This window comes from Cucurbitaria berberidis, assembly GCF_010015615.1.
Source record: "Cucurbitaria berberidis CBS 394.84 unplaced genomic scaffold K460scaffold_3, whole genome shotgun sequence".
Classification (NCBI taxonomy): domain Eukaryota; kingdom Fungi; phylum Ascomycota; class Dothideomycetes; order Pleosporales; family Cucurbitariaceae; genus Cucurbitaria; species Cucurbitaria berberidis.
In genome coordinates this window covers 4,987,960-5,011,765 of record NW_024468937.1, presented here as the reverse complement: position 1 = coordinate 5,011,765, position 23,806 = coordinate 4,987,960, and the positions used below count along the sequence as shown (strand labels likewise).

General features: G+C 44.1%; 9 protein-coding genes across 9 annotated transcripts; 4 read left to right on the top strand and 5 right to left on the bottom strand.

Annotated features, from left to right (window-relative positions):
• Positions 1 to 4,658: 4,658 nt before the first annotated feature.
• On the top strand, positions 4,659 to 5,141 carry K460DRAFT_406558 (uncharacterized protein; the record flags this gene model as incomplete). Its single annotated transcript, XM_040936971.1, has 1 exon — positions 4,659 to 5,141. The coding sequence occupies one exon, from the start codon at positions 4,659 to 4,661 to the stop codon at positions 5,139 to 5,141; it is 483 nt and encodes a 160-aa protein (XP_040788913.1).
• Positions 5,142 to 5,358: 217 nt separating this feature from the next.
• Positions 5,359 to 7,329, top strand: K460DRAFT_123514 (uncharacterized protein). The gene is made up of 2 exons (XM_040926636.1): positions 5,359 to 5,373; positions 5,716 to 7,329. Exon 2 carries the CDS (start codon positions 5,832 to 5,834, stop codon positions 7,104 to 7,106), a length of 1,275 nt encoding a protein of 424 aa, XP_040788912.1. The 5' UTR covers positions 5,359 to 5,373; positions 5,716 to 5,831; the 3' UTR covers positions 7,107 to 7,329.
• A 210-nt stretch (positions 7,330 to 7,539) lies between these two features.
• Positions 7,540 to 8,444, bottom strand: K460DRAFT_367147 (uncharacterized protein). Its single transcript, XM_040933515.1, has one exon. The coding sequence runs from the start codon at positions 8,408 to 8,410 to the stop codon at positions 7,724 to 7,726; it is 687 nt and encodes a 228-aa protein (XP_040788911.1). The 5' UTR covers positions 8,411 to 8,444; the 3' UTR covers positions 7,540 to 7,723.
• A 373-nt stretch (positions 8,445 to 8,817) lies between these two features.
• Positions 8,818 to 10,162, bottom strand: K460DRAFT_377581 (uncharacterized protein; the record flags this gene model as incomplete). The annotated part of the gene is made up of 3 exons (XM_040934985.1): positions 8,818 to 9,514; positions 9,596 to 10,030; positions 10,119 to 10,162. 3 exons carry the CDS (start codon positions 10,160 to 10,162, stop codon positions 8,818 to 8,820), a joined length of 1,176 nt encoding a protein of 391 aa, XP_040788910.1.
• Positions 10,163 to 10,577: 415 nt separating this feature from the next.
• Positions 10,578 to 11,526, top strand: K460DRAFT_417448 (glutathione S-transferase; the record flags this gene model as incomplete). The annotated part of the gene is made up of 2 exons (XM_040937883.1): positions 10,578 to 10,838; positions 10,987 to 11,526. Exons 1-2 carry the CDS (start codon positions 10,653 to 10,655, stop codon positions 11,524 to 11,526), a joined length of 726 nt encoding a protein of 241 aa, XP_040788909.1. The 5' UTR covers positions 10,578 to 10,652.
• A 424-nt stretch (positions 11,527 to 11,950) lies between these two features.
• On the bottom strand, positions 11,951 to 13,364 carry K460DRAFT_431364 (alpha/beta-hydrolase; the record flags this gene model as incomplete). The annotated part of the gene is made up of 2 exons (XM_040938341.1): positions 11,951 to 13,032; positions 13,067 to 13,364. 2 exons carry the CDS (start codon positions 13,362 to 13,364, stop codon positions 12,029 to 12,031), a joined length of 1,302 nt encoding a protein of 433 aa, XP_040788908.1. The 3' UTR covers positions 11,951 to 12,028.
• A 2,234-nt stretch (positions 13,365 to 15,598) lies between these two features.
• Positions 15,599 to 16,304, bottom strand: K460DRAFT_258647 (ankyrin; the record flags this gene model as incomplete). Its single annotated transcript, XM_040927441.1, has 2 exons — positions 15,599 to 16,052; positions 16,102 to 16,304. Coding segments are annotated over 2 exons (657 nt in total), but the record flags the coding sequence as incomplete, so codon positions are not given.
• A 614-nt stretch (positions 16,305 to 16,918) lies between these two features.
• Positions 16,919 to 19,624, bottom strand: K460DRAFT_386613 (P-loop containing nucleoside triphosphate hydrolase protein). Its single transcript, XM_040935611.1, has 2 exons — positions 19,585 to 19,624; positions 16,919 to 19,529 (listed from the first exon to the last, which is right to left on the bottom strand). The coding sequence occupies exon 2, from the start codon at positions 19,444 to 19,446 to the stop codon at positions 17,188 to 17,190; it is 2,259 nt and encodes a 752-aa protein (XP_040788906.1). The 5' UTR covers positions 19,447 to 19,529; positions 19,585 to 19,624; the 3' UTR covers positions 16,919 to 17,187.
• Positions 19,625 to 20,216: 592 nt separating this feature from the next.
• Positions 20,217 to 23,156, top strand: K460DRAFT_367144 (phosphoribosylformylglycinamidine cyclo-ligase-like protein). The gene has a single exon (XM_040933514.1). The coding sequence runs from the start codon at positions 20,665 to 20,667 to the stop codon at positions 22,795 to 22,797; it is 2,133 nt and encodes a 710-aa protein (XP_040788905.1). The 5' UTR covers positions 20,217 to 20,664; the 3' UTR covers positions 22,798 to 23,156.
• The last annotated feature ends 650 nt before the right edge of the window (positions 23,157 to 23,806 follow it).

Here is a 23,806-nt window from a genome sequence, read left to right as displayed (position 1 = left end):
TAAGTGCAACAAATATAGAAGCATATAAAAAGTAATAATATTTTTTTTTTATAGTACTAGTAAAACTTAACTAAGTTATAGCTTTTATAGCTGTTTATAATTAAAAAATAATGCGTGCTAATAGTACGCTTTTTTATATACTTATTAAAGTGCTTTATTTACTTAAAGCTATACTTATTAGTTATTTAGCTATTTATAAAAATAGTAATAGCTTAATTTTAAAGTAGGCTATTTTTTTTATACTAGGCAGAAAAGTAGTACTTGCTTATAAAAATAATAAAAAGTAAAATTGCTTAACTAGCTGCGCTAATATTTTAAATTATTATTATTTATTTTTAATTATTCTGCTATACTATTGTTGCCTGTCTTTAATAATTAAAGCTTATAATAATAGCTCTAGTTAATATTATACTTATTATAAAGCCTGTTTTATTAAAGTTATAAGTATTTTTATTTATAATACTATATTTTGTTTTTATATTCTGCACTAGCTAGAACTAGTTTTATATAGCATTAGGATTTTTATAAAAAAAAAATTTATAATTATACTTTTAATTAAATTTTATTTTAAATTTAGGCTAGTGTTTAACAAACGCGTTAGCCTACTTTAAACTAACTAAATTTTAGTAATGCTTAATAAGTAAAAAATTAGCTATATTTTTAATTTTAGTAAGCTTAGGCGGGTATCTTCTTATAGTAAAGTTAAGTATATAATTAATAATTTTTTTTTTTTTTACTATAGTAAGCTTTATTAAATTAAGTGTGTAGTTGCGTTAAAAAGTAGTTCTAATAAGTTATTTTTTAAGTATTAATTTAAATATGTTATAGTATTTTGTAGTATAATAAATTAAAAAATTTGCATTTTATTTAATAGCCTAAATTATATTTTATATTTAATATTTTTTTTAAGCTAGTAACGTATTATTATATTAATCTATTACAATATACTATAAATAATAGTAGGTTTTAGTAGAGGCTTGGCAGAGACTAACTACTTGTCCTAACTAACTACTTGTTATAGAAGTACGTTAATAAGTTTTAATAGTATAACTAGTATAGTTATAGTAACTGTATATAAAGCTGTTGCTTATATTATAGTTATTATTTTTATTATTATTATTATTTTTGCTTTTTCTATTGCCGTTGCTCTTGCTATTGCTATTAGTATAAGTATTAGTAGTAGTATTATTAAATTTATTTTTAGTAGTATTTTAAGCATTTTTATAGTTATTAGTATACTTAGTAATAAAATTTTAGTAGTTTACTTAAGTTTTTTAAATAATAACTTTTTTTTTAAAGTAAAAAAAGTTTTAAATTTTAATAAAAGTACAGTACTATTATAAAAAAAATTTTTTATTAATTTTGTAAATTAAAATAGTGTAAATAAAAAAGCTTTTAGCAATATTAATATTTTTATAATAGTACTTTTTAAAAAAAAAAATAGAGGCTTAAGCTGCTATTGCAGCTATACAATTGTAGTTAAATTCAAATATTGTAGCCTATTAAGGAAAAGCTTCTACGGCTCTAAAAACCTTAATAATTCAGTTAACTATATAGCCAAGTTTAATAATTGTCCAATTAAATCTGAATTACTAAGTTTTAAACCCGAGTTAAACCCGAGTTATAACCTAGTTATATCCGAATTATTTCCGTAGAACTGAGGTCGAATCCTGCAGTTTCCAACAATAAAAGCTGTATTTTTTGCCAAATTTGGTTACTTACCTAGGTAAAAATCCAAATTTTTGCAGCTTAATTTTTTGTAACTAACCTTAGAGGGCCTCTTTGCCCTCGCTGTAGCTGTTAATATATAATAGTACTTAAACTTAGCAAAAAGCAGGCAGATAGTAGAAAAATTTATAAGTATAAAAGCGTCTAGCTTTACTTTAATATAATAAATAATAACTAAATTTAAAATTTAGTATATTTTAGTAATATTAGCCTAAGCTATATAAGGCTTTTTTTTTTATTTATTATTAAATTTATTTTAAATATAGTTTTCTACAGCATTTTTAAGAAAATAAAAAGTAGTAAGTAATTTTTTATAATATTTATTATAAAATTAAAACTTAAGTTTATAAATTTTAAGCTTAGCTTTATATTTAAATTAAGCAGCATTATTATTATTGCTAGGCAAAGTAATAATACTAAAAAAAAAATATTAATTTTTAAAAAGTAGTATTATAGCTTTAAATACAATTTTAGTATATAAAAAAATAAATTTAATAAGCTTAAAGTGCTAAACTACAGAGCTATTATAGTAATTAAGTAAATTTTATTAAGTAGTAACTTTTTTAAAAACGCGCTCTTATTTATAAAAATTATTAAAATTAATTAATTTAATAAAATTTTTACTAAGCGCCTATTTAGTATTAATTATAAATAAAAATATATTTAATATTATACTATACTTAATATAGTAGTATTTTAGTAAATTAAATAAACGCAGTAGTTTTTAAGCAATATAGTAATTAAGTAATTTAAATAAGTTAATATAAATACTATAGTTTTAAAATTAATTTTATAATTAAAAAGTAACTAATATAGTCGCGCAATAGTAGTATAAAAAAAATATAATTTATTATAGCTAAACTGCGCGCAAGTGCGCAAAAAAGCTTAACGTACTTCTATAACAAATAGTTAGTTAGGACGAGTAGTTAGTCTCTGCCAAGCCCCTACTAAAACCTACTATTGCCTATAGTATATTATAATAAATTAATATAATAATACATTACTAGCTTAAAAAGAATATTAAATATAAAATATAATTTAAGCTATTAAATAAAATGCAAATTTTTTAATTTATTGCGCTATAAAATACTATAATATGTTTAAATTAATACTTAGAAAATAATTTGCTAGAACTACTTTTTAACGCAATTATATATTTAATTTAATAAAACTTATTATAGTAGAAAAAAAAATAATTATTAATTATATACTTAACTTTGCTGCAAGAAGATACCTGCCTAAACTTACTAAAATTAAAAATATAATTAATTTTTTACTTATTAAGCATTACTAAAACTTAGTTAGTTTAAAATAGGCTAATATATTTATTAAATGCTAGCCTAAGCTTAAAGTAAAATTTAATTAAAAATATAATTATAAAAAAACTTTTTATAAAAATCTTAACGCTATATAAAACTAGTTTTAGCTAGTGCAGAATATAAAAGTAAAGTATAATATTATAAATAAAAATACTTATAACTTTAATAAAACAAGCTTTATAATAAGTATAATATTAACTAAAGCTATTATTACAAGCTTTAACTATTAAAAATAAGCAATAATAATATAGTAAAGTAATTAAAAGTAAATAATAATAATTTAAAGTATTAGCGCAGCTAATTAAATAATTTTACTTTTTATTATTTTTATAGGCAAGCACTACTTCTCTGCCTAGTATAAAAAAAATAGCCTATTTTAAAATTAAGCTATTACTATTTTTATAAATAGCTAAACAACTAATAAGTATAGCTTTAAGTAAATAAAGTACTTTAATAAATATATAAAAAAGCGTACTATTAGCGCGCATTATTTTTTAATTATAAATAATTATAAAAGCTATAATTTAGTTAAATTTTACTAGTATTATAAAAAAAATAGTATTATTACTTTTTATATACTTTTGCATTTATTGCACTTATTATAGCTACTTAATATAAGCTATTTTGCTTTTTTAAAAAAAGTATATAAGCGCTAAGCTAAAATTTTAATGCGCAACTATATTAATTATATTACTAAAATTAAATTTTTACTATATTTTAAAACTACTTTTAATATTACTATTATAAAAAGTAATATTTTAAAAAGTTTTTAAAGTGCTAGCTTAGTACTATTTAACTTAAAAGCTATAATATTAAAACTTAATATTTAGTTATATACTTTACTATTACTTACTATTAAAAATAGTGCTTAGGAGTTAAAAATACCTAATAATACTTTAAAATTTAAGTTATAATTAATATTTTTAAAAAAAAAAATTTAGAAGTACTTAAATAGCTTTTTTACTTTAATAGTAAATACTTTTGCAAAATTTACTAAAAGTGCAAAAATAATAGCATATTTAATAGTATTAATATAAAAACAAAATTTTAAGCTTTAAGCTGCTAATAAAACTACTATATAATATAAATTGCACAAAAAAAAGCAAATATAAAAAAAAAAAATCTTTATAGTAAAAAATAATTTTTAATTAATAATTTTAAAGAAGTTTAAAGCGCGTAATAATAAAAAAAAAATAAAAAAAAAAGCGCGTACTAAAGCAGGTAAGTTTTTTTAAAAGTACTATAAATACTATAATAAAATAAAGCACAATATGCGCATATATAAAAATAATATAAAAAATATTATAAATTAATACTATATATTATTAGTTATAGTACAATATACTATAGTTGCAATATACTATAAGTAATAGTAGGTTTTAGTAAAAGCTTAGTAAAGACTAACTACTTGTCCTAACTAACTATTTGTTATAGAAGTACATTATAATTTATAAAATTAAAAAAAAATAATTATATTAATAATATTTTATGTATAAAAGAAAGCTATATTTATATATAAAAAAGAATAAAACTAGAGTAAGCTAGTCTGTATGCGGACTAGCGTGTCGGGCACATGATAAATCACGTGTTGGGAATCCAAACCAACAAAACATGCCTCCTGCTACTGCACAGGCTCCAAGCGGTTATAGTGTAGCTTCTGCGGCGCCCATCACTCGAAATGCTGCTCTGGGTCAGAACCGTACTTCAGATCCTCCCCGAGCCCATGGCACTACCTTTGGACGTACGAGAAATCTTCGCGAACATTTGCGTGTTGCGGGTAACTCACCGCCTTCTCGTCGACCGTTAGGTGGTATGGCACCTCCTCGTCCTCCCCAACCGGGTCGATATCATCCTTATGATCCAACGTTATACGCGCCCTCTACCTCTAGACATAGTCAACCACACGGCGACCAGACTGTGCCCGGTACATCACAAAGCGCACCGATGGACCTCACCCCGGATCAAACTGACCCTGCTGAGATGTTGCGCGACCCGTTTGGTTCGGGGGCTAGGAGTGCTCCAGGCCCTCGTCCCAATAAAACGGATAACACGCGGCCCCACGATGATAAGCTGGCCGGACGAGCGACGAAGTAGGCAAGGGTGCTCCTCAAGCGAAGTCGCCAGAACTGCTGTATTAGACATCTGGTGCCAACTGGGGCTGCGTACCACAAGATTGTAGACACCATTTGTTTGTCTAGATGCTTCATGTGCGACCGGGAATCTACCTATGTTGCAGAAGATAAGGACCTGTTGTAACAACAGGGACGGCGTAGGTGCTGCCGCACCTTTTCATAGCATTAGGGGAGTTTCGACGTTTGTGCTGAAGGTAAGCTGAGTTCAGTGTCTTTTTCAAACTCGCTTTGTATAAGCACCAGGCCTTTCTACTGTAGCCACCGAAGAATGTATGTTTCATACACCATCTCTTAATCTCGTGCTGCCTATGGCAACTAGCTTTAAAGTGAAGTCATTTTCAGGTGCTGATGTGTTAAAAAGCATCCTAGCATTCTAATTTACTGTCAGTCAGGACATGAAGAGTAGAGAAGATATCGGGATCTCCACGTATCCTTTCAAACGAGTGAAAGGCTATTGGAATTTATAGAAGTTGCATGACGTAGCTTGCTAGGGTCAATCACGAGAGTGTACGCTGAACTGGCCACTAACGAGGCAGGCATCACTCACTCTTCCACCATTTTCACGTATTAGACTCAACTCCCGGGTCACTACCGGCTGATTCCGAGTGCTAGTAATCATTGCAAACGCCGCTCTCACAATTTGCAGAGAACTATGAGCAAGCTTGACAGCTCTAATTCTCCCTCTACTCCCTCTTCCTCTTCCGTCGCGCAACCTCGCCTTCAACTCGCAGATCAACGCCTGCACATCATGTCGCAAGAGCATGATTCCCAGCGGCAACGTCAACCGCCAAATGCAGCAATGCGGTTGCCGCAGCATCCATTTATCGGACCTGCTCCAAACATGCTGCCTGTCAATCCGGCAGAGGCGACTAGAGCAGGTGCAGCTAGCAGCCACCTCTTCTTACCAGACCTGCCAACCTATTCTTCGTTGTATCCTGGAAATTATCCGGGCTTCACGCCATACCTAGGGCCCGTGTATCCGTACTCAAACCATTATCCGACCATGCCGCCACGACGAAGTGGAAGACTCGATATCGCTAACAACACCATCAATGACAACGATCTAGTCCATAAAGCGCGATCAGATGCAAAGACAGCGAAAGATAGCGACTTATTCGGCGTAACCCAAACCAGGGGAGGTACTCTCACACATACGTCTCTGGCGCACCCAGAAAACGAGCACAGTCGCCTTCCATCCAATAATGCTGCACGGAAAACACCAGGTCAAGCGAAACGTTCCTCCCTAAACAACCGTCCAAAGAATAGCCAGCCTCAGCCCCACGCAGTAGATCCAAAAGCTGCCCGGAAACGACCCGGCGAGCAGGCAGACGCGTTGAAGCAAGATCCTCCCTTCCCAAAACCAGATACATCAACCTCCAGATATAAAACACCGAAGCCTACAAAGACGACACAGATCAAGCGCCAGGATACACCACTCAGCAACAGTACGACACCGGTATTGAGTAGGAGGCCAAGGAACCGGAGAGTGGTGTTGGACGAAGACGATGAAACCGATTCTCCTCTTGCTTCAATCGGGGCGCATGCTGCTAGCATGGAACTAGCTCTAGCCGCCCTGGTTGATCCTTCAGCAAAGCAGACCCGCAATCCTCAGCCACGATACGAGTACCCTATTCCCAAGGAATTAGAAGGTGTACGACAAGCGCTTGGTCTGGAGAATTGGACCGAATACCTGTTTCACATGGAGAGTCTGTGGACGGGAGAAAGCACAGCGGACGAGTTTGCGGCCAACACAAAACGTCTGTTCTTGATATTCAACGACTCGATTCGTAAGAGAATGAACAATATGGTGGCAATGAAGGTTGTGGTTCCTGTGCTTGAGCAACGAAGAGAAGAGGAGGAGCAGAGGATTAAAGAGGAGATGGCAGAAGGGAATGAGAGCGCCCCGCATAGCTCCAGCTTTGACTAGCTGCTTTTGGTCTTACATGACCTGTATTCTTTCCGCTCGCTTACTGTTGTGGCGTTGCTATTATTGTAGTCAAATTGAACTCGGTGGGTTTGTATGTCACAATTAGAGCGTCGCTGAAGTTGGAGGGGCGTAGAAGAAGGTTTGTTAATGATCAACAAAAATAAATGCCACAAAAGCGCCTACGCTTCAGGACTGTTCCTGATTGATTCCCACTGATTGAGGTGAAAAAATCAGTGAACGCATCTGATCACTATCTTTCTGTTCATTCTACATTGCGTGATCAGATGTTTGCGAGGGGTGGCACAGCAATATGGCCATGCATAATAGTCTAAATGTCTTCGAGTACTTCGCTAATCGGGAACATGTACGCAAGTCTGGCTTCGTAGTGTGCAAGATGAAAGCAGGTGATTCATTGGTAACCGTAATATTGTAGGTCCGTACTTATATCCCCGTCTCATGTTAAAATTCCGCTACGAAGATCACACTCTAGAGTCATGAAAGTTAATCTAGAACCGATTCAATCACTCACCGATACACAGTATAGTCTAAATAAAGTTGTTCAGGAAGTCCTCAATGATTGATCAATATCGACAAAGTCCACGAACTCCTTAGCCGCCTTAACCGGCGACAACCACTGCGCTTTGGACGAAGAGTCCTTCGACTGCAACCTGGACTAGGAATCTGGCCACACTAGCAACACTCACGCTGTCAGTCATGCTCATTCCATCACCCTTACTGCCCAGCGTTCTCACGTCCGTTTTCGTATCGGTGGGCTTCTGATCGTCGAATCGCAGCCTCACAGCCCTCCCAAGAGTCCAATCCAGCTTCGTTAGCCGAATGTCCTTGTCTACCAGGCCGTGATCCTCGAGCGCGTACTTGACGTTGGTACAGCTCAAGAATACTTTGCTCAACCACGGTAGGTTACTCCATGAATCCCCGACACCTGCCGTCGACATCACTACAACGCGATTGAAGCCGGCATGCTCCAGAACCTCGCAAATATTGGCGCACGAGTCGGCCAGGAAGCGGGGAGGTGAGACCCGAGCCGCGAAAGGGCTGTCGGACTTGCGGACTGTGTTCAGCGTGATGATCGTTGCAGAAGGTGATAGTGGAAGCGCTGCGAGGAGAGCGCTGCTTATGTCGGATTTCGATAGCGGCGAGCCAATGACGATGGTGAGACCAGGGCGAGGGATGAGGCTACCAGTGGTACGCACGAGTGCTGCCGCTGTGTGACCCTTGGAGAGTAATTCGGTCACGACGTGCTGGCCGGTCCGTCCGCTAGCGCCGAGGAGGAGGAAATGCATGGCTTTCGACGAGAAGTGTTGGTGAGTACTCGTCTGCTTGGGGAGACTAAGAGGCTTCGTTACAGCAGGTAAGGGGGTTGTGGGCCTATTTATAAAGTTGACCATCCCTCCAGGGTAGACAACTATATAGTCGACAAGGGGGGTTGGTTCAGAGCTAGAGTCAGCCACTGATTGGCTGATTCGGTCAGTATACTGGAATCGGAAGTTGCATACGATCCTACCAACGCACACTAGCCGACTCGTTTTTCTTCTCTTTCTAACCTGCACTGCATTAGGCCGCATTCGATACTGCCACTGCCCTTGTCTCGCTTAGCTTGCTAGAAATGGAGTTCGCAGATTCCCAATTCTGAAAAAGTCAAGACTCATGTGCGTGGCTAGAACAGGTTACGCCACTTTGCCAATAAATCTTAGCACACTGTGGAGTGCTCCCCTCGGCCATTAATAGTCCCAGTGCAGGTTCTATAAGACCTGACTCTTTCACATATTTCGTTGGCTACGCACTGCAACTGGTCGTTCTCAGGCCGCAGCTCAGCATGAACATTTGACGAAGAGTCTAGCGCGTCCAAGAGAATGATTTTCAGTATGTGATGGAAGAAGCGCAAAAAGGACACTGACACAGGCTCTGGGCCAGGATGCCCGATCTCCGTCTGAACAAGTTCAAGATCAATGAGCCAAGAATGTAAGGAGTCTAGCAGAGCTGCTCTCTCGGATAGTAGCCGAAGAGCGACGCCTATCGATTTGACTTGCGACACTTTGTCAAGGAACTCAAGTGTCGACGTAGCAATCCGTGTAAGCTCTGTTCGCATGTCGGGTGCAATCGTGCGAAGATTGCAAGATTCAACAAGCTGTTGATGAGTCGAAAACAAACACGCAGACGACGATGTTGTCTCGCTTCTATCGGCTGCTGGAGGATCCGCAAATTTACATGGTGCAGCAAATAGTTTAATGACGAAAACATCCAGGAAGGGTAATTGTTCACAGTGCGCTGGCACCAACTTGTTTGCGGAAGTAAAGCCCGGCCTTGCTCGATACTCGTGCATTATCCTGAGTCCTTTAATGATATGCTGGACCATAGCAGCATAATTCTTTCGCACTTGCTCAATGCTGATCAATATCTGACAGCAAAGTAATGCCGGCTTCAACGCGTTGGAGCCCAAGGATGACAAGGTAAACGCAAGACCTCACAAAGCCATAGAGTATTGCTGAAGGCCGTAGTGATAGCTTGGAGTCTGCTGCGCGATAGACGCTGGATCGTCTCCGGATGTCTCGAGATCTTCTCGGAGAGCTCTTAGAGACAGGACTGCGTGTTGTATAGGCGGGTCAGTCTGGCTGGCTTGTAGGACTTGCCTGGCTTCTTCGTCACAGCCCAGATTCACATCGAATAGGGTTTTGGTTGAGAAGTAACGATTGAGAAGATTGATGTCCCGAGGGGCGATTTCAATGAAGGTGGACCAGATGCGTTGTAAACCAATGTCTGACTTGATGCCGCCAGCATGGGCGTTTTTGATGGGTTGACTGGTGAAAAATCTAAATGGGGACTCGTAGCCGTCGCAAGTACGACCGGTGTTGACACATCTTTGGCAAAACGGCTTTTTCTCGTCGCATTTGACCTTTCTGGTTCTATTGCTGAATGAGTACACTCACTCCTCGTTTAAATTCAAAATATTGGGATGTAGACCGGTGATGGCATCTGTCCGCTATGACTGACCTGCAGGTTGCACAACCAGTTTTCACCTTGGTTTTACGTCTCATGTTGTTTACGGAGGACGGCGCATCCGGCCATCGTTCGGCGGGGGGAAGCTTGTCGCGCATCACCTTTCATACGAGAGGAACAATTGTAACAAGCAAGAGATCCGAGCAGACGAATCAAATGATGCAGTATGATTCCTCACCGGGACCATGAGGAGGGTAGGTTGCTTGGACTTGATTTGTGTCGCATGCTGACAAAGAGGTAGCCCGAGGAGCAGCCGTCGGCGCTAGCTCGATTAGGTAGCAAAAGCGACCCAACCAACCATACCGCTGTTTGGAAGACCCTCATCCCTCATCCTGCATGCGCCGAGTTCCAAATGCCTCGATAAGTATTGAACTGTAGATATTGCTAGCTCCGCTCAAGGTACCTCCAGGGCGTAGGCGCGTTTGAAATCTTTTTCTGCAGTACCGCTAACCCCTGCTCTCAGCGAGATGTCTTCAGCTTATAAACCGAGGGGGATGATCCAATCTCTCTCGAAAAAAGTATCACACAATGTCGAAGCTTACTTACAACCATGGAGCCGTGTCGAAACTACTGAGCAGCTCGAAAATGCAAGCTTTTACTCTGTATGGTTCTCACGGTTCGACCAACACCGATCGTGTTCGCCTCACTCTCGCCGAAGGTGGCTTTACGGATTACAAACTCGTGCTTCTCAACCTTCAAAAAGGGGAGCAAAAGGTGAGTGGCTTGTCTCTCTTAAAATACGATGCGCCTTCTTGCGTGCGCAGATTGTATATCGTATCGAGCCTCAAAATGTTTTACACCCTCGAAGACTTTTTTCCACCTGCAACATTCGAACTCATGGGAGCTAATGCCGTTGCACCAGTCCAAAGAACACAAAGAACGTCACCCATGGGGTAAAATACCCGTAATGACTTCCGCAGAAGGGTTCACTCTCTACGAGAGTCGCGCAATCTGCAAATACCTTGCAACGAAGTACGCCTTTCCACTTCTACCACCTGACTCTGATGTCGAAGCTGCATCGCTGTTCGACCAAGCGCAGTGCGCAGAGATGCTCTACTTTGCAGAGCCTGCCGGTAGAATCGCATTCGAGAAATTTGCGAAAAGATTCATGGGACTGCCTCCCGACGAGACTCTTGTTACAGATGCAATGCGGTCGGTCGAGTCGTTTTTCGATGTCGCAGAATGTCTCTTACAACACAAAGACTACATGGCGGGAAGCAGCTTCACCCTCGTGGATATCTACTACATTCCGCTGATCCAAAGACTTTTCGCATGCGGGTACGGAGATATCATCGTCAGCCGTGGAGCTGTGAGTGCTTGGTGGGACCGCTGCGTGAATCGGCCAGCCATACAGAAGATCTTAGTAGCTGACAAGGAGATGGCGGTTTCTGCCAGTAGATAGAATAGAAAGCTAATGTAATAGTTAGTCTACTAAATAACTAAAGAGAAGACTCGCTTTTGATTACTAAGACGAACGTGATGGCATTTTTAGATCAAAGTATCATGGCCCCAAAGTTAACGTCTGCGGGCTCTATGGTGATGCTTTCAACACAACAGCATTATTAGAGCATTCTTGTTCCCTCGTAGCCGTGATATCGTTTTTATGCAGCAATAGGAGATCTAGAATCGTTAAAGTGATGCTCCATTGTGTCATCTTCAACAGATCTCCAAGGCTGATTATATCCAGTTGCTGCAATCTGATAACTTAACGCTTCATGTCTAAGTCAGCTTCAATGCAGAATGGAGCAAGAGGTCCCACTCGTTGGAAATGTGGAGTTCTTCGATAGGGGAGCATCACAAAAGACGATTGAAGTTTATAGTCAAAAGTGGAAGTATGAGTACGCACTCAAATCATTCAAAGATCTGCATCCTCCCACCAAGAAACAAAGCAGTGTACCGACACGCTATTTGCATTCAGGCCAAAACCTATCAACCCTCTCATAAGCTCGTTTCAGGAAAGGCTCACGATCTCCGCGTAGTGCATAGTCAAACCCATGTCCTACTTCCGGGGAGTAATTCCCCTCGAGTCCAGCCTTTTCATTGAGAAAGGTCACTGGTTCAAGAAAAACTGTTTCATTTTCCACATATTGTTCAGGGTAGTACTTCATGAGAAGTTGTTTGAACTTCTCCGTATTATGGTATGGACAATTGAGATCATCGTGACCGTGATACATGACGATAGGCGGAAGATGCCTGCTCTCTACTGTCGTGGAACACTTTTCCGCACGTTCCAGGCAGTCCATATAGTCACGCTCATCGGAAGGAAGCCCTGACGAACATTGGTGCCGGCGCTGGAACAAATACTTCCAGAAGCCAGTGGTCGATAATAGGAAGGCGGGTGCCATATATTCTGGAGCGTAACCTCTAGCACGAGTTGGAACAAGCCCCAGTTTTTGGAGGACTTCGATTTCGGCTACTATCGCTGACGCTTGATGAATCGCATCTGCTTCGAAAACATTATGGCCCATATAGCTAAGAGTCTTTGACCTGCTTGGGAAAGACCTTTCATAATGCGCAATCATGGGGTATCGCAGTAGTGCGGCGTTGATATTTAGCTTAGCCCCATCCCCTTTGTCGGCATTGAGAAACATAGCAGTCACGGCTGCGTGCGCACCAGCGCTCTCGCCCTCGATGAAGACTTTCTCTCTGTTAATCGTGACATCTTCCTTGTCGATCGCTTTGGCTAGCCACTGCGTCCAGTGATCCTCTCCTGCTTCGAAACACCCGTCTTCTTTATAGAATCTTAAGAAGTCACGAACTGAGTCGGCGATGGTCTTGTAATGCGCTTCCGGTCCAAGGGGATAATCTGGAGCAATGACGATTGCCTTGTGTCTTTTGGCATGTTCGAGGCTAGCCTTTGAGTACCACGGAACATGGTCGCCAGCACCAGTACACTTTCTTGTGTCAGCTCAATTTGGGTATTTGTTCTCATTGAATAGTACTCACAAACCCTCCCCCATGAAAGTACCACATAATTGGACAGTTATCGCCGGGTTGTAGGTCTTTGGGGACAAGAAATGTAGCCATTATTTCCACTTTGTCCCAAGAGTCGGTGAAAGTGTATGGAGTCTGATATTTATCAAAGCCCATGACCTTTCCAAACCACTCAACTGTGCGGTCGAAGGGTGGTTTATCTTCGTAGAAACCCTTCGGATTTGACGAATCCTTATCCGGCCATGTGAGTAGCGGGTCGAGCTTTTCTCGTACAAAATTGCTATTATCTTCCCCCAGTTTCCGCATCTGCTTCACAAGGACTTGAGCTTCTGCAGGCCATTTCCACTTTGCATCACCGGCACCACCCTTAAGGGTGACCTGGAGGGCTGCTTCTAACTCCCAGACTTGGTCGGCTAATTCTTGTAACTGTTTGTTGCGTGTCATGTCGTCCTGTTGTCCGGTGCTTGTCTCGTTTTTGCTCTAGACGTTCTTTTGTATGATGAATGGTTGTGTATGAAAGCTGGTATATGCGTTCCTGAATCGTTTTTGGTGTAGGTAGTAGTGTATAGAAAAGGTCTACCACAACACATTGCATTTTATAGCTGACGAAGAGTCACTGAATGAAGACTCATTGGGGTGCTAAACTCAAGAACTGCAGTCATCTCTGTCATACACCGCAGCTCATGGGGTTCCTATGAATCAGACCATGAGTCTTGGACTAAAAACATACATGTGTCAACCGTGCACTATGACAGTGTCTTAGCTACCTCTTCTGTGTCTTTCCTCGACCATGCATGTTCCTACCTAGACTGAAGAGCTCTTTTTCGAAATCTGAGGTGTTGAAAACTGCGACCATTAGTTCAAGTGTTCATATCTTTGCTTCTCCTATTCACTCGGCTAGGCTCACTAAGAGTAATATAGTGTGCTAAAGCAGCTGTATTCAGAAAAGGAACTTACAGTGTAGTTAGCTCTAGCGCAGTTCAATCTCTTGTCACTTTAGCTGCTCCCTTGGTCCTCAAAATAGGCGGTCAGGGAACCATGTGGCGTGCATTCTGATCTCCTCAGGACTGTCAGTGCTCTCGTATCTTTTGGATATCTTAGTGATTCCAAGCCACATATATATCGCATTACAGTTCCCAAACGTTGTGGACCTGCCATAGGTGTAGTCATAGCGCACAACGGCTCAGAGGTAAGCCTCGTTTCACGAAACAGGTCGCCTAACATGGGCCATCTACAATCCAGTTGGAGTGGCCTGACTCTGAGAAAGCGTTGAGGTAGCTAGTGGAAATGACGGGGGAAATTGGGGCTCGGTCCGTGTGAAAGTCGAGGAAGCGGAAATTTAACCCCGCACTTAGGCAAGGCCGTGCTCATTATGACCACTCAGCCACCTCTGGACAACCTTCCTAGCTCCCTCTCTCGCTCATAACGGTATACATATACCTCTCTGTAGATGGGTGTTCCTTGACAGTTGTCGAGGGCATCATGCACTTGATTGGTCTTTGAGACACTAGGATTCTTGTGTCGTCGGAAGACATACGGAGATTGATCCGAAATTACAGACAATGACTTGCAGGAAGGCCTGTCTTCACTGATTTGCAACACGACAATTCGCTCCTCGCAACTATGGCCGCAAAACCTGTTACTGGTGTCCGACCTTCTTAGCTCTTATCTAAATCTACATAGACCCAAGAAGTATATGTTCCGGTGTGCTTGGGTCTTACGCTACTTTTATCTCTTCTGGCCCAGATTTCGTTTTCAGTGGAAATTCGCATCTGCCCATCGGCGCTCGAAACCTAGACCAGAATGGAATACTGTCGGGCAATTAAATTCTGTTAATGTAATGCGCCCTCTAGAATGATAAAATCCGGCTTGTTCTTGGCTAAGTCACTTTCTTAACCCTCGCTCAACTTAGCGAACCGACAACAGATATGTAAGGAGACACACACAATCGCTGCAACAAGGCCTACAAATAGAAGTGAATTAGTACTTTGTCTCGAGTTGAAATCCATGAAATATCTCACAGGTAAGAACCAACGTAACTGGCGCGAAATTTGAAAGTTTCCATAATCCGAGTCCACTTAGACTGTCGTCGGTACGCCACCTTCTCTACAAGCCCTGCAAATGCAGCAATATAAACAAACGACATGCTAACCTAGCTTGTATAATTCAAACTCTATATTAAACTTTAGCATAAGTGAAAATGCAGGTCGAGATCTAACAGTTTGGGGGTTATATCGTTAAGCAAGATACGCGTCAAGGAACAAATGTAAGTTTACTGGAAGTTTGTGAAGATTATACTAAAGTGTTGGACTCACCGCTTATATTCAACAGCAAATAGGACGCATAGAAACTATGTATGCCATGAACCGATAGGGAAAATTGTCTTGAACACAAAGATTACCATGTATTTGGTTTTAAAAGATGACGAGAGACTATAAACTACCATGCCCACACTGAGTCATAAGAGAAATCAAGTTTCTAGTCCCGAAAACACGTGGGAGAAGCAATTTGTCTCAAGGAACATCATCAACTCGTACACCCTCTAAAATGTCCAATATCTCCACGAGTCCCCGTTTCTTTGCGAATTCTATTGCTGTAAGCCCGGATGCCGGGCAGGGAATAGTTGGATCTGCGCCGTTTGCCATAAGGAAGCTGACCTTTTCTTTCCTGAGCCTATGAACAGCGTACAACAGCGGCGTACCCAATCTCTCTGACATATAGTTGACGTCTACCCCATGAGCAAGAAGGGCAGCCATAGTCGCGACGCCGTTTTCGTATCGCCTCACCCAAATGGCACTGAAAATAACCATGGGGTCCAGTTTGGTACCATACGAAAGAAGAATCTCGAGCGGCGTCGCATCAGACATACGTGCCGCTGCTACTAGTGGTGTGCGGCGTTCTGCACATGAACCACGGCTCCGTGTTGACATGATGTTGGGGTTTGCACCATGTTCGAGAAGCCAACGAAGTAACTTGTCATGGCGAAGTGCGGCGCTGTCCATGTTTCAGTAGAATTCACCATGACTCTATAGATCACACTCACTGTACAGCAGTGACTTCAAATTCGGTGGAATCAATGTTCCAGCCATGATCGATAAGCAGTTGAAACACAGCCGGCTCTTCTCTTCTGATAGCTTTGAAGAAAGAGAATATCGTGAGCTTAGACCCATGTCGAACCAATATCTTGATCATGCCTAAGCTCCCTTCCGGCATCACTGAGGTGAGACACTCATCGAGCTCTTTTTGGCTGATACTCGAGCCTCCGGATAGCAGGGCCTCAAGCGCATCGGTATTATTGGCATCGAGTATGTCCTGGAGATCCGGGGGGAGGTTCATGGCAGTAGTTTTTAGAGTAGTGGCTATGGATGTGGTGATGATAGCGAAGGGGGTGGAGACAACGGTGTTGCTGGCGAGGCCATTCATTTATATGCCAGGTATATACGGCACAGCAGTTTGCGTCATGCGCCAAGACTTCAGGCTTCCACAGATTGGCAGGAGCTCGGCATAGATGATTTAAACATTTCTTTCCCGAGCCTTCAAGCAAGCCCTCCACTCTACAACTGAGAATGGCTTGCGGATACTTTGTCAGGTACGATTAGTCAACTTCAGTCGTAACTATCATTGTTCTAGCTCACTATGTTACCAAACGAACTGGCATAGCTGAGAGAATTTCAGTGGACCCTGCTCTGGAGCGTAGTGTAAATAGATGAGTGGTAAGACTATTGCGTACTCTGCGACTACTGTCGTTTAACTACCGTAAAATACCCCATTCTTTTGGTATTGTGATGGGCCAGTCTATCTGAAAAGGAGGAGGAACAAGGTTCAAACTACACGATTTTCTATTTTGATCTAACTAGTCTATGGATGAGCTTGACGCCGTTGCTACCATCCGGTGAACTACCTTAGGGCGCGAGGAAAGACATCACCCTTTCGGAAGGCGAATCGTTCCTTGTCCTGGTCCTGCTATCTTTGTATAATACATGATGTAATCGCCATCTCTTGCGCCACTTTGCTGTAACCATACCAGACCCTTGCCGGGTACCACTCGGCTAGGTTATCGTTGCCTAATCCACGACTGAATCTAGCAGTCTTTCTGACTTAGACTCCACCGTCGCCTCAGACACACTGCTCACCCATATAAGCTCCCTCTCATGCGGTCAGTAAACTGCGTCTCATTGTGCAGATGCTGCGTGACCTCCATCGTGGTAACGATATGCTCATGACTAAGCTTCTCCTCCTTCCTACTCGCCAGCAACCTCGCAATCTTAAGGATATTCTTGATTTGCCGACCGTTCATGTTCATCCTAGCCAACTCATGCAGTTGCGGGGCCGTAATGGAGTGATCCTGTGCGGAGGTGGAGTCAAGGAAGTTAGTCCAGATCATTTTGCGCGAGTCGACGGAGAGCTCTTGATAGTCGAGCGAGATGTGGATGCGCGATTGGAAGGCGGGATCGAAGGTCTGGACGCGGTTCGTGGTGAGAAACATGGTGCCTTCGTAGTACTCGAGAACGCGTAGGAAGATGGACACGAGCTTGTTGCGCTCGAGCTCGTGGAGGGATCGCTGCTCGAGGAATACGTCTGCCTCGTCGAGAAGGAGTACTGCGTTCCAGCGACTGCACATCTCGAGGATGTCCTGCAACTTGGTCTCAACCTTTCTAGGGTCGAAGCCAAGATCTCCAGCGCTCATCATGTACAGTGGCACTTTCATCTCTTCGGCTACTGACTCGCTCGTGAGCGTCTTGCCAACGCCAGGCGGGCCGCATAGAAGAATAATCATGCCCTTGCCCTTGCCTTCGATCACGTCGTCGAAGGTATCCCGGAACTTGCGTTGAGATTCTGTGAAGCCTAGGATCAGTTCTTTCTGGTTCTTTGGTAGGACCAGTCGGTCGAATGCATCCTTCTGCCACTCGATATCCTTGACGCAGTTGACGAAGAAGTTAAGCCAAAGCTTGTTCTTCAGACTATAGCCGCGAAGGAGTGGAGTGCAGATGAGCTTTTGCTCGGTGGTGAGTGGGACGTGCTTCGCTGCATCTTCCTCGTCGGCAAAGTGACCGTCCATTGGCATGCCGCTATCATCCTCATCGTAATCATCCACCTCAGTGCGGTTTTCCTCGTCGTCTCCGCCGTCGCCGAACAGGTTTTCAATGGGATCGCCGTCTAAGCGAGACCATGAGTTCGTAGGCTCCTTTTGATTAAGTGGAGCTACGAAGATTAAGTGGGTTGGGTTGAAGCGGTTCCACCCGTACGTATCGATGACAATCCGGCCTTTGACGTTGTACTTATCCTTCGCACCGAATGCGCCTTGTCGCCACGCGACGCCCTGATAAGCACGGTAATTCGGTCCAGCCAGTGCTTCAGCCTTGGTGCCACGCTCGATAAGACGCGTACGGATAGCCTGTCCCTCGGGATGATACTCCAGCGGGTAAACTCGAAGCGAGCTGATGGAGCGCGTGCCGGTGTATATGGAGACGGAGAGGTTGATCTTTTGCGTACCAAATTTCGAGCCGTCCCAGTCAACATATCTACAGGTAAGCCAGAAGCACGGAGTGCCCTTTGCATCTTGCCCGTAACGTGTCTCCACTAGGACCATAGCTGTCTCTTGCCCGTCTTGTCGCGAGAAAACTGTCGCACCGGGTTGAAACAGTGTCCATAGATGCTCGTATGTCATCACCCGCTTGCTCTTCATGTCCTGAGACGTATCGATCATGCTCTTGAATTCCTTGACGAGAACCTCCTGGAGTAGTTCGGCATGCGCTTTCGTCGTCTGTTGATCCTCGGTCTCATCGCCTAGTTTGCCAATAGCTTCTTGTAATTCAGTCCATCGATGGATGAGCGGTTCAAACTTGCCCGAGAACTCGAGTCGATTCAAGCCGACGGTGACTCCAGGGTAGTTTTTCAGGACTCCCGCGAGCAGTGTCTTGAGTAGAGGGCTCTGGACAACGATCGAGTGTACGGACAAGACTCGCGTGGGGTCGTTGTAGACTTTGACATTTCGCACCAGCAATGCCCATTTTGCTGTCTCGTCATTCTCCACTGGATCCCCAATGTCTTCGGGAATCTTATCTTGCCACTGAAATCTACCTTTTTTGTCTTCTTTTCCAGAGTAGAGGTGCTGCAGCCCACTCTTCATACCTGGATCGCAGTGCACGCCGTCGTTCTCCGCCTCCTCTTTTGTTCCGCTTACTTCGGCCTTGCCTTTACCGTTAACAGCAATTTGCTCGACGTCATTCGTCCTGGGCTTTTCAGCGGGTTCGTCTTCGTTGGACGAGGACGACGATGAGGTAGAAGGCGATCGACGAGTTGAGAGACGCCTCCGGGGCTCATCAAGCTCTCTTTGTTGGATCATTTCATGAAAATATGTGTAGTTCTTTGTCGGTGAGTCGCACATGGTGTTGTTTGACGTTGTACGGAGGCTGGGACAATCTTGGAAATGCGACTACAGTTTCTAATCCAGGCGGAGAACTTCAGAACCTTTGGTAGTTTGAGTTTGGATCTTGCGAGGTTCTTCGAGGTTCTTCAAGCTCACTTTTGCACGACTCCTCTTCGGTCGCTTGGTCGCCGTTGTTGTGGAATAGGCGGGTGGTTTTGGGATCAAATGATACGCAGCTTAAGACGAATCGACGCTTTGGTAGCGCCTTGGTCGAGATAAGGTAGTGAGACAGAATCTAAACCGCCCCGTTTGCTGAATAGCGATCTACAGCAGGCGAGAAGATGAGTGAGAGACAGCGAGATCAGGGATGGTCCCAAGTACTCCGCAAGGCTTAATGTACGGACGAATGTTCTGTTGCCTGGCTATTCGATCCACGTGGTGGAGCTACTGCCTAACGATGACCTGGTAGCCTGGTAATGCGCCCTCTCATACAGGTACCCTCTAGGCGTCTAGCACAAGTTTGAAAAACCGGTTGTACCTTGCGGGGTGAGCTGGCGGGCTTGTCCGGGTGGCACAGCAACGAATACAGGGCGTCGGGGCCTTTCATAGACATTAAAAGGGCGAAAAGGCGTAATGCGTTTGCTCGTCTTTCACGTGGGCCATTCCTCTCCGGTGACTTAATTTTCATTGTGTTAGGGTTTTATCGTACCGTCTGATTCATAGTTGGTACCAATTGGGAGAACGACTATAAGGTTGGATACCATAGTTGACGCCCAGCTCGACCCAGAGGATTCAATGTAACCACAAAGTTCTCCGCACTCAAAGTACCTCCACAGAACGAGCAATATCTTAACGGGTAGCACTAGGGGGTACCGCCCGATGTTCTTGGTAACGTTCGTGCCTGTAGGTCAGCATGTGGACCTCTAACCATCCAGTGTGGGCGAGCCTTGTTTTTGCCTAGCCCGCATGGAAAACTTTTGGAGGCGATTAAAGATGTGGTATATGTTGCTAAGATACTGAATCACGCGGTGAGTCTGTTGGGACTCATTTACTACCAGTCGCAGGGCTGAGCGACTGTGAAGTGAGAAGCGTTGGGTGTGGTTGTGTCTACCCCGCGATATCGGCGTCGGCGTTTGAGCCCCACGCATCTCACGTTGGATTTTCTGATCTGGTCGACTTTTTTTGAGCATCTGACAAAAGACCATCGCGTCCAGCTTTTGGCGCTCTGCACACAAGATGTCGACTTATATCAAGATCCCGTGCTCTTCAGCCAACATCGGCCCCGGTTTCGACGTTATCGGCCTTGCGCTCAACCTTTACCTGGAGCTGGAGGTCACAGTGACGCGCAAGGCCTCCTCAGAGCATTCACTCAATTGCAAGATCACGTACGAAGGCGTTGGCGCTGAAGATGTCCCTCTGGTCGCTGAAAACAACCTCATCACCCGAACCGCCGTATACGTCCTCCGCTGTCAAGGCATCCGCGAATTCCCCGCCGAAACCCACCTACATGTCAAGAACCCCATACCGCTGGGACGAGGCCTGGGATCTTCGGCAGCGGCTATCGTTGGAGGAGTATACTTGGCGAACGAGGTGGGCAACTTGAAGCTGAGCAAGGCGCGCATGCTAGACTACTGTCTCATGGAAGAGCGTCACCCGGACAATGTCGCAGCGGCACTATACGGAGGATTTGTCGGCACATATCTAAACGAACTCTCACCTGAAGATTCCGAGCGCCTCGAGATTCCCCGTAGCGAAGTCCTACCGCAGCCCGCAGGCGGCGTAGATACCGGTCTGCGGCCACCTGAGCCACCCCTCAACATTGGGCACTACACCAAGTTCAACTGGTCACCCGCGATCAAGTGCATATGCATAATACCCCAGTTCGAGGTTTCGACGGCAAAGGCACGCGCCGTGCTACCAGAGTCATATTCGCGCAAAGATGCCATCTTCAACATGCAACGATTGGCCGTCTTGACGACTGCACTCGGGAACCCTACGCCAGATCCCAATATGATCTACACAGCTATGCAGGACAAACTCCACCAGCCGTATCGCAGTGGGCTGATACCTGGTCTCACGGAGATCCTTCAGTCCGTCACCCCGCAGTCACATCCCGGTCTGCTCGGCATCTGCCTTTCAGGTGCTGGACCTACCATACTTGCGCTGGCAACGGAGAATTTCGATTCAATAGCAAATCACCTTCTAGAGGAGTTCAAGAAGGAGGGTATCACGTGCGACTGGAAGCTCCTCGCGCCGGCTGAGGAAGGCACCACCGTCGTACGACCATCGACCACAAGTTCAAGCACTGGGGAAGCTTTGACCTACGCCTCGTCCGGCGTCAGCATTGATGCCGGCAACCAACTCGTGAAGCGCATTAAAGCATCGACGGTTAGCACAAGAAGACCTGGAGCGGACGGCGAGATTGGTGGCTTCGGTGGACTGCTCGATCTGCAAGCGGCTGGCTACACAGAGGCGCCCATCTTGGTGGGTGCGATCGATGGCATCGGGACCAAGGTCAAGATTGCGTTCGAGATGGGCAAGCACGACACCGTTGGTATCGATCTCGTCGCCATGAACGTGAACGACCTTGTCGTGCAAGGTGCCGAGCCTTTAATGTTCCTCGACTACTACGCCTGCAGCAGGCTCGACGTAGAAGGCGCTGCCAAGTTTGTCGAAGGTGTAGCCAACGGCTGCCGACAATCCGGTGCTGCCCTCGTTGGTGGTGAAACAGCAGAGATGCCAGGTATCTACAAAGAAGGCGAATACGACGCAGGTGGTGCAGCCATCGGCGCGATAAAGAAAGGCGCGACCATCCTACCAGACATGGCATCCATGGCAGAAGGCGACGTTCTCCTCGGTCTGGCCTCCAGCGGCGTCCACTCCAACGGCTTCTCGCTCGTCCGCAAAATTGTCGAAACAAAGGGCCTCTCGTTTCACGACGCTTGTCCCTGGAGCGAAGGTGAGAACATCGGGACTGCGCTCCTCACTCCGACAAAGATCTACGTCAAGCCGCTGCTAGCTGCAGTGCGGAGGGGCTTGATCAAGGGTATGGCCCACATTACGGGTGGAGGCTTGCTAGAGAATATTCCTCGCATGCTACCGAAGACCCTAGCTGCCGAGCTTGATGCGAAGACGTGGCCAGTCCCGGACGTGTTCAAGTGGCTGAAGAGTGCGGGTCGGCTTGAGCCTACTGAATTTGCTCGAACATTCAATACGGGGCTGGGGATGGTGCTTGTGGTTAGTCACGAGAACGTCAGGACGACCATGGACAGACTGCAGGAGCATGGAGAGCAAGTATTTGTTGTCGGCCAGCTGGTCAAGAGAGCTGACGAGGACTGCATCGTGCGAAACATGGAAGTGTGGGGATGAGGAACCGCTTCTGCTTGAGTATTGGCAGACAATATTTTGCTAGTGTTTGGCTGTGGACATTCCCTCGGGACGTCAGGAGTACGGACCACCAGGTGGACTAGTGGTCGCTGGGCCCACCAGGCAGTCGAGAGCAGCCTGCTTTTCTTCCCTCTGTTTTAGAAATGCATGATCTAGGCGTTGAATCTTGACGTATCCGGCGTGCAGGACGGTCTTGGGGGATGCGATTGGAAGTCAAAAGTCATATACGGTGCACGTAGTTTATGTTATTAGCTGCTTGGGGAGGATGCGTGATGGCAGCGGAGGACAAGTTCGTCTTACCTTTTTAGGCATTAGGGCATCGGAAAACACTTATACCCACTTCTACCAATGCCAGTCCTGGTGCCTTAATCAGTCTATTAATCCTCCACGAAAGGGTCTAGGTGTATGTTGTACGCGTCGTAACGCGGAGACGGGTTCACTCGTGCAACATTGCCGCGGCTTAGTTTCCTTGAGCCTCAATGTGATGCCTCGTTCGATGGATGGCTGCTCTCATCTCTCACTCACTCACTCACTCACGCTTTGGCTCTCAGGCCTCCGGCTCCCGGCAACGAGAGAGAACCTTGGTGAGCTGAAAACAGAGCGCTAGAAGTGCTACCCAGACTTCTAGCCCCATGCAGGCTGCAAGCCACGTACTGGCGTGCTTAATGTGGGAATCAACAACAGGTTGCTGCAAGGACGTCGTGTCGATCTTGACAGGAGAAACGAGATGCATCGTGCCGGTTTCTTTGGTTCCATGTGCGTGTGTGTAATGCATATTGCGCATCTAGATGCCGCCAGGGACTTTGGCAGGACTTTGGCAGCATGTGTGCGTGGGGAACACGGCAGAGTGCTATAGTCCAGGTACGCTCAAGGCGACACTGTTGAGGTTTGATATCATTTGTAATAGATTGCGGCAACGACGAATAATCGCCCTGGGCAGCGTGTTCGTCCACACGAGCAGCTTTGCAAAACCCCTTCTGCGGCGCGATAG